At 35.7% G+C, this 9329-nt stretch overlaps 2 protein-coding genes across 2 annotated transcripts; both read right to left on the bottom strand.

Annotated features, from left to right (window-relative positions):
- On the bottom strand, window positions 1-3570 carry LOC132053554 (ATG8-interacting protein 1-like). The gene is made up of 2 exons (XM_059445641.1): window positions 1477-3570; window positions 1-292 (listed from the first exon to the last, which is right to left on the bottom strand). Exons 1-2 carry the CDS (start codon window positions 2458-2460, stop codon window positions 185-187), a joined length of 1092 nt encoding a protein of 363 aa, XP_059301624.1. The 5' UTR covers window positions 2461-3570; the 3' UTR covers window positions 1-184.
- Window positions 3571-7161: 3591 nt separating this feature from the next.
- On the bottom strand, window positions 7162-7671 carry LOC132054210 (uncharacterized). Its single transcript, XM_059446255.1, has one exon. It carries the CDS (start codon window positions 7669-7671, stop codon window positions 7162-7164), a length of 510 nt encoding a protein of 169 aa, XP_059302238.1.
- Between the last annotated feature and the right edge of the window lie 1658 nt (window positions 7672-9329).

Below are 9329 nucleotides of genomic sequence, written 5' to 3'. Positions count from 1 at the left end.
TGGGAATCAACACATTTACTAGTTTTTACCCATCAATGTTGCTCACAGATTCCACCATTACAACCCTATTAAAACAACACATCCACTCGTTAAACCCCATGAAAAGTAAATAATATTAGGTACACTGAAAGCAAACCTAAGCTATGACTTGCACACAGACAAGCTCATTTTCGTCATCATCATCTTAACGTTGTGCTGATGCACTCCCTCGGATAAAGGAACCAGGGCGACCACTCCCAATCATCACTTCTTTCAATCGGGATATGGGACTAATAAATGCCCTGCTCATTCTCTGTCGATGCAAGGAAAACAAGTCGTGATTCAACGATGCAACTTATCAAAGAAAGTAAATATTTGAGGCACAGATATGAAATGCAGTAGTATGGTTTAAAAGAATCATAAAACACAGAAATCGTCCATGTTAGGCCATTTTCATCTAGTTTACAAAGAGTAGGCTCTTAAGAGGTTCTATTTGGCTGCAATTTGTCTCAAATTTGTAACCCTAAAGAAAGGATCACTTAACCATTTAGAAGTCTTCATTCCGTCTTATTTATCTATGGTTATTGACTAGATCACAAGAAAGCAGCAGAGTGAAAGCTTTGTCATAACACTGGCCCCTCCAAGAACCAATCCTATTTGTTGGGCGCTGTGTGTTTGTAAAATAGCCTTACTTCAGTCAACTTAAGAAGAAAAACTTGAGGCTGCAAAGGGAGCTAAAAGAACTTCCAGTCTCAGGTTATAGAACTGAAATCACACCTGAAACACTAAAAGAAACCAGCTCAATAAGAAAAATCTACTGCCAAAGTTGAGCCCTGAACTTTCCATATAATTGGATAATCCCCCACTCCCTACGCAACCAATGCTACCTACTGTTAGCATTGCTTCTTCCAGGAAAAGCAGAACAAATATTTCAACAGTACCACAATTATAGTGGTATTTGAGAGATTGAAATCTCCGCATGAGCCAGATTCAAGCAGTAAAGAAAAGATGAACCACTTAGCAAGCAACAAAGGGGTGAAATGGCAAGTAAGGTATTTTATTATCCAGCAAGTATCACTATTATTTGAAACGAATGGGATGGAATCTGGACACAGGGGAAAAGAAGTAGAGCAATGGAGACGTGGAAGGAGGAAAGCTAAAAAAGCCACTTAGGTCTGTTGAATAAGACAACTGGCCTGCAACCAAGCTGAAAGTTTATTATTTAACTCCAGCAAACAGGAGTATAAGCCAGTGTTTCTTCATCTGATTTGATAAATACCACCAACATAGGAAGTATTGAGATCAGGTAATCACCTCCTTTTTCAGGAGGTCTTAACCAAAACAATTAAGGAAAAGCTACATAATCAATTACTTCAACGTTTATTTAGCTGATTTGTTAATAAGCTCACTAACAAAGTAAGATCCAAGGTAGAACATGATCAACTTAGTGAAGACACCAGTTTGAACTATTTTCAAGTAGAACTGTCATAAACTTACCTCATCATGTCCTCCAAACTTCCACTTCATTTCCAATACCTGCCACCTTTTCAGCTGCCATCTCTGGCCAATAATCACAATGCCCATAACAGCTGCAGCAATGAAAATGGACCAGAATGCATTTGCATCTTTAGCATGGGCAATAAGTGAAACAGCTCGCCTTTTCCACCAGGCTTGACAAGGAAGATTTACTGCATCATCGTTATCTTCATCTTTAGCCTTTGGCAAATTAGATATGCCTGAATCTTCTTCAACTGGTTCTGCTAGCATATTGTTTTCTTCTGTTGATGCTGACACACCCATGGGTTCTTCACTATGGAAAGAACTATATGTAGCAGAACCAAAGAAATTCTGCTCTTTGTCCACCAAACTTGCCCCCTGCAAGGCTGCATCTTCTTCAAATTCTGCACCACTTAATGATAAAATGTTAATCTTTTCATCAAAGATTTGATCTCCAGGAAATTCCATTGTGCTCAGTCCTTTAGTTTTTGTACTCATATCACATGTATCTGAATTAACCCCTTTGTCAGCAACAAATTCAGAAGTAGTATCTTCTCCACCCCTCTTATTAAGAACCTCGTCATTATCTGGTTGCAATGCCGAATTCTCAGCATGAAATTCCGTTGTGCTCAATCTTTTTGTTTTTGTACTCTCTTCATATGTATCTGAATTAACGCCTTTGTCAGCAACAAATCCAGGAGTAGCATCTTCTCCACCCTGCTCATTCAGAACCTCATCATTATCTGGTTGCACTGCTGAATTCACATGCTGATTTTGTGGAAATCCAAAGTGCCCCGACATAAACATTGGATCAGAAGTTTCAGCTACATACTTTGCATTACTATCATCAGCGAGATCAACCTGTCTTGGACCAGGGGCAGCAGCATATGCTGACTGTGTGAGCGACACCACTTCCCACTCATTTCTAGGAGGAGCAGTTTCCTCATGTTCCTCTTTGTTTTCCATTTTCTGAAATTGGATCATAGAGAAAGAGAGGGCAAATGGAACAATGAATAGAGATTAGAGCTTAGGAGCTAAAAAGCACGAAACACAGTGAAAAATCAAATATGTCCAAGAAAAAATAAGAAGAGAAGGTAAAAGGAATTCCAAGACTTTTCACTTTGCAATATTTTGCACCTATTCCAGTCGCTAGTTTAATATCAAATGATGCTTTACAGAGATAAACAAGCTACCGGTAAGTCGCCAAATATCAAAACCTGAAGTTTCAAGGAGAATACTTTATCTGAAAAGAAAAACATAATTATACTTCTAAACCAAAACTTAGAATCTCCATTACTTAAAAACATCTCCAAATTGCTAACAGACTAGAGTGTGATCCATCAAGGGAATCTATTGTGTTAAAAGACATAATTATATTGTGCAAATAAAAGTGTGACCTCTCTAATATTTAACTTTAAATAAGGTGATCACATACTTCAAGATGGTATCACATAGTGATACTATGTTGAAGTCCAACCACCAGCGGCGGAGCAAAAAGTAGTAAGTAAGGGGGTTAAACCGAATTCCTTCCATCCGAAAATTTAACTATGCAAGTAGGCAGTGGTGTAGCCAGGAATTTATAAAAATTCTGGAATGTCACAAATGGGATATGAAGCTATGAGCTACAACAACTTTTAAACCCCCTTTATCACTATAGTAGAACTTTTCAGTCAAGGGGATTCAACAGTCAGCATATAACCAAAAATCATTTTTATTCTATTTGTGCAGTATAATTTTTTGACAATGAGGATTCAAACCCATTCATTCTACTTAGTTCTGCCACTGAAATAGGTAAAAATATTTTTTTTAACACATATATAAACTGTTGAATCCTCTTAGCTTCTAGATATAGCATTTTTACATCTTCTCAAATCGCTTCTTAGAATTCTGCCACCACCCATATTAAAAAAAAATAAAAAAAAAATCACATGCTTAGCCCATAAAAGAAGAATAAGGGGGTGTTGAAGACATATACTATATATATAATTAAGTCAATGAAAGTTTACCATCTCTAACATGTTAAGCTTTTAGATAAAGTGGTCTGACACTTCTAATATACTTCCTCCGTTTCAATTTATTTGTCTTACTTTCCTTTTTTTAGTCTGTTTAAAAAAAATATCTCTTTCCTTTTTTAACAACTCTTTATCCCAACTTTACACATGGCAGATTTAAGATCACACAAGATTCAAAAGATTCTTTTTACTTTCTTAAACTCCGTGTTAAGTTAAAACCAGACAAACAAATTGAAATAGGGGGAGTATATCATATATCATATAACGAAATAGATAATTCATCCCTCTCTTTTTGAGTGTTTAACAGCAAGCCCTTTCTCTCTCTTTCTTCATCCAAGGAGCCATTTGGACATGGTTTGAAATCCCAAATCATGCCTTTTTGGATGATTTGGGATTTCATCTCATGACATGAAACCATGAGATGAAATCAGTGTTTGGATATGCGATTTCATCTCATGGTTTCAAAACATGATTTCAAATCGCATGTCCAAACGCCTACTAATTATAACTATGCAAAGCACACATGTGTATACCTTATAATACAAGTTCTTAACATTCAATTTGAATAAGCAGCATCACATACAAGAGAAGATAAGCATAACAAAAATTCTCAACCATCCGCCAAAATCATCAAAAGGACATGCAGACACCCAAAAAACCATTTGGTAAAGCAGAGTACGTAGTAACTGATACATAAGTCAATGATCATATAATACTATCTAAAAACCATAGGAGAAAAATAATCATACAATTAAAAAAAAAAAAAAAAAAAAGAGTTGAATTATGGAATACTTACAAGTGAAAGGCAAGATAGATAGAGATGAAGAGATAACTGTGAGAAATGATTTATTAGAAACTGTCTCGAAGAACGAGCTTAGATGATTATAGGGACACGATATTTGATTGAGTAGGCTACCGGGATAGCCGGTAACTGTGTCAAAGACTTTTGAGGAAGTAACACATGACAAAAATGGTCCCTTATGTTTGAGGGTAGGCTCAAAATGGTCCTTTAAAGTATGCACTGAACAGTTTTGGTTCTTAAGTTTGTTAAAAGCCAACACTTTTTTACTCTCTATCAAATGCTTACCGAATTCTGTAGGTTAGATTTGACGAGAACTATAAAAGAAATGAATTAATGAGAACTCACATTTAGAGGTATAATTTTTGTAGTTTCTGCTATTTTTATTTTTTATTTTTATAATCCGGTAAAACTTGTCGATATGTAATTTTTGCTATATTTTATACTCCCTTTGGTTCAAAAAGAGTGTCCAATTAGCTATTTGCACATTCTTTAAGAAAATACTAACTCCTAGAAGAAGAAAAAAGTAATTTCACTAAACTTAACCTTAAATAAATAAGTATTGAAATTTTGTCACTTAACACTTAATAAATGCAAATCTGAATGTACACTCAAACATAAGAGACCATTTTTATTATTTTCTCTCTGAGGAAGTTTTGTTGTCAAACGGTGTAGTTTGGTTGATTAATTAGGACATAATCTGTGGGTCTACGTCAGGCGTGTGGTTAGTCCCCGGTTTTTCTTTTGATTGCTTGTGCCAGGAGAGAAGCATCCAGCGTGGGGCACGCAACCAATTCTTGTTTTTTCCTTTTCCTAATTGATTCTTGTTTTTTTGCTTTTTCGTAATTAATTCTTGTTTTATTTTGTTGAAAAGAAATTAATATTGCTCTATCCTATCAAAATATGTTTCACGTTTCGTTTCTTGAAATCGAAATTCAAATGATATGAATTTATATTAATGTTTTAAAATATTTTCACTATATTAGTATAAAATAAAATTACAATATATAGTATTGTTCGAGTAGTTTCAATCTCTATATTTTAATTTTAAAATATTAAATATAATACGATTCAATTTTAAAAATTAATTAAATTAACTCTTGAAAAAATAAAAATGACACATATTTTGAAACTGAGGTGTTAGTAGTTTTCTATTTTTTGTACTCACATGGGCAGATCTAGTAAGGAGGGTTGGGATGTCATGCCACCCGCACACCTCGAGCGAAACCTTGGATATATAAACAAATACATAAAATGGCACCCTAATAGACAAATAGTTGTTTAGTGCCACTGGTTAAGGGCTGAAAGTTTTGCCCACGGCGTGGGATTGAGCCCAACTTGCACCACTTTTCTATTATATATAAGTGGCTAAGGAGGACCAACACAACAATGCCTATTTGTACCCAAAGCTTTACAAATTGTACACGCAAATGCTTGTACCAAAAGCTATATAACTTGTATACTTTAACCAACTATTTTTTTATCCCACGTGGACATATGTCATAGTACTTAATATTTATTTTCTTCTCATATATAGACGTATGCACTTCAATTTTAATTCTTCGACACATTTATTTTCGTCGTGCACTTTTACTTGTTCACTTTTGACTTTTCACGTTCTTGCTGAATATTTATTCTCTTCTCATGTATAGACGTATGTAGTTCAATTTTAATTCTCTTACACAAATTTATTTCCTCCGTGTACTTTTATTTGTTCACTTTTGACTTTTCACGTTCTTTAAGAATTAATAAATCCCACGTGAACATATGTCATAGTACTAAATATTTATTCTCTTCTCATGTATACACGTATGCACTTCAATTTTAATTCTCTGACACATTTATTTCCTCTGTGCACTTTTACTTGTTCACTTTTGACTTTTCACGTTCTTGCTGAATATTTATTCTCTTCCTCGTGTATACGTATGTACGCAATTTTAATTCTCCGACACATATTTATTTCTTCCGTGCACTTTTACTTGTTCACTTTTGACTTTTCACATTCTTTAAGAATTAATACATGAAGTACTCCCTCAGTCCCATATTACTTGGCTACATTACTTGACTTTTCACGTTCTTTACGAATCAATAAATAAAGTACTCCCTTCGTCTCATATTACTTGGCTACATTACTATACTTGACTTTTCACGTTCTTTAAGAATTAATGAAGCACTCCCCCATCCCATATTATTTGGCCACATTTCTAAAAATATATGTCCATTTTTTCATTCTATATTTTTCTTATTTATTATATATATTTCTGTTATCTTATATTATTTATATTTCTATTATATATAAACGTGAAGAGATGACTAACATAGCAATACAAATTTATACCACAAGATATAAATTGTACAATTTAACCAACTATTTTTTTATCCCACATGGACATATGTCATAGTACTGAATATTTATTTCTTCTCATGTATGCACGTATGCACTTCAATTTTAATTCTCCGACACATTTATTTCCTTCATGCACTTATACTTGTTGACTTTTCAAGTTCTTTAAAAATTAATAAATGAAGCACTCCCTCCTTCCCATATTACTTGACTACATTACTAAACTGTTTTTTTATCCCACGTGGACATATGTCATTGTACTGAATATTTATTCTCTCCTCGAGTATACACGTATGCACTTCAATTTTAATTCTCCGACACATATTTATTTCCTCCGTACATTTTTACTTGTTCACTTTTAACTTTTCACGTTCTTTAAAAATTAATAAATGAAGTACTCAACATTTTTTTTTTTGGTAACTAACTTTTTCTTAATCACCAATGTGAATAATTACAAGACTATAGCATCCCTAACACAGGTTGCTATCTCAGCAAATATACTCAAAGAATTACAGCAGTAACGAATTAATCTAGTAAACCAGCTGCTGCATTCTAGTTCTAATGCTCGCAGGAGCTCTCACACAACACACATAGGCAATCTCTCTTGCTACCGCCTGCCATGATCTCCTCTTATCTTCAAACGTTCTTTGGTTTCTTTCCATCCACACCGCGTATATAAATTCAGTATATACCAACTTGAGGGTTTGTGCTGCTTGCGATTTACCTTTTGTCTTGCTTCGGATCCATTGTAGGTGATTTCCCCAGTTAGCAGCAGCATAATAGTCCGTGTGAACCCATCGGAGAAGTTTCATCCATATGGCTCTTGAGTAATCACATTGAACGTATATATGATCCCGCGTTTCCAAGTAGACATTGCAGAGCTTACACTTCAAATCGACATCCAGTCCCCATTTTTGTAGTCTATCTGTAGTGGGCAGCCTGTTTTGTAGTTGCAACCAGAGGGTAAACTTTGCTTTAGGTCTAGAACCATTATTAAACATCAAGTCTTTCCATTCCATTCTTGGCCTGTCTCCTACCATAGCTAAATATAACTTTCTGATGGTCAAGTTCTATTCACCCATTACGAGATGCTGCTCCAATATGCTTCTTGACTCTATAATCTTCCGTACCATCCACGAAGCCTGCTTAGGAATGAGGGTAGTAGCTAGCTGTTCTCCCTTGAGGTAATAACTATGAATCCACCGGATCCAAAGCTTGTCATATTTGTGAGCCAAGTCCCAATAGGTTTTTGCAATTGCTGCCTTATTCCAAATCTGCACATTGATGAGATTGAGGCCTCCAGCAGAGATAGGTAAGCATATCCTGTCCCAAGCTATTAAAGCCCGCTTTGTGATAGTGTTAGTGCTTGACCATATGTAACTCCGACAAAAAGCATCAATGACTTTAAGGACCTTTGAAGGAATCACAAACAGCTGAGACCAGTAAGATTGGATACCAAACACTACTGATTGGACTAATTGAACTCGCCCAGCATAAGAAAGCTTCTTCGCTGTCCATGAAGAGATTCTAGCTACCATCTTATCAATAAGTGGGGACCACTGGAGTGTAGTTAATTTTTTTTGTGGAAAGGGGGATACCGAGATATTTAAAAGGTAGTTCACCAACACCAAAGCCAAGTTGCTGTTTGATTGCATTCTTCACCGCCTCTGTTACCCCTCCAAAGTACAAACTACTTTCGCCTTTGTTTGCTTGTAATCCTGAAGCTAGTGAAAGTCTTTGGAATTTGCCAAAAATAGCAGAAACAGAGTCTAGATCCCCCCTTGTAAACAACAAAAGATCATCAGCGAAACATAGGTGTGTAATTCCATTTCTTGCACATTTAGGATGAAATTTGAATTTCTTGCAATCCTTCAATTCCCCCAAGCACCGACTCAAGTACTCCATGGAAATTGTGAATAGGTAGGGGGATATAGGACCCCTCTGTCGTAATCATCTAGCAGCATCCCATGGTTCGGAGGGTTCCCCATTTATCATGATAGAATAGTTAACAGTGTAGATGCACTCCATGATCCATTGAACAAATTTGATAGGGAAACATAAAGCTTCTAGGACCTGTTTCAAGTATCCCCATTCTACCGAGTCATACGCCTTTTGTAAATCAATTTTTATCATGCACCTTGCTGAGATATGTTTCCTAGAATAAGCTCTGACCAGTTCATTGGCTAGGATAATATTATCAGCTATCTTTCTTCCGGGAATAAAACCAGATTGGGCTTCATTGATGATTGTAGTCATGACCTTCTGCAGCCTAGAAGCCAGAATCTTATATAGAACAGAGCAACAGGCAATAGGTCTATATTCCTTGATGTTCGCGGGGTTAGGAGTTTTTGGAACAAGGGTGAGAAGGGTACAATTAATAGCTCTATGCATCTATCCAGTTCGAAAAAAATCACTGATGGCAGCAACTATTTCTGTTTTTATTATATTCCAGGACTTCTTGAAAAAGAATGCATTGTATCCATCTACTCCTGGAGATTTGTCATCATTTATGGATTGTAGTGCCGCCCAAATTTCTGCCTCAGTGATCTCTTTACATAACTCAATTCCCTGGGCATGTGACAAGACTGGGCCTTTCCTCATTGTCTCTATATTTACTACAAGAAGGGCTTGGTTGGCAGTTCCCATGAGAGACTTATAGAAATCTGTTATCTCCTTCTTTATAGCTGCGGGTGTAGTC

This window comes from Lycium ferocissimum, chromosome 4 (genome assembly GCF_029784015.1).
Source record: "Lycium ferocissimum isolate CSIRO_LF1 chromosome 4, AGI_CSIRO_Lferr_CH_V1, whole genome shotgun sequence".
Lineage (NCBI taxonomy): Eukaryota > Viridiplantae > Streptophyta > Magnoliopsida > Solanales > Solanaceae > Lycium > Lycium ferocissimum.
This window is presented reverse-complemented; position numbering and strand designations above follow the sequence as displayed.

Excerpts from the sequence above, each read along its gene's own strand:
- LOC132053554 (XM_059445641.1), bottom strand. The coding sequence starts at position 2,460 with ATGATCCAATTTCAGAAAATGGAAAACAAAGAGGAACATGAGGAAACT. Across the intron at positions 293-1,476 it reads AGTTTGGAGGACATGATGAG|AGAATGAGCAGGGCATTTAT; the intron begins GTAAGTTTATGA and ends TTGCATCGACAG.
- LOC132054210 (XM_059446255.1), bottom strand. The coding sequence starts at position 7,671 with ATGGTAGGAGACAGGCCAAGAATGGAATGGAAAGACTTGATGTTTAAT.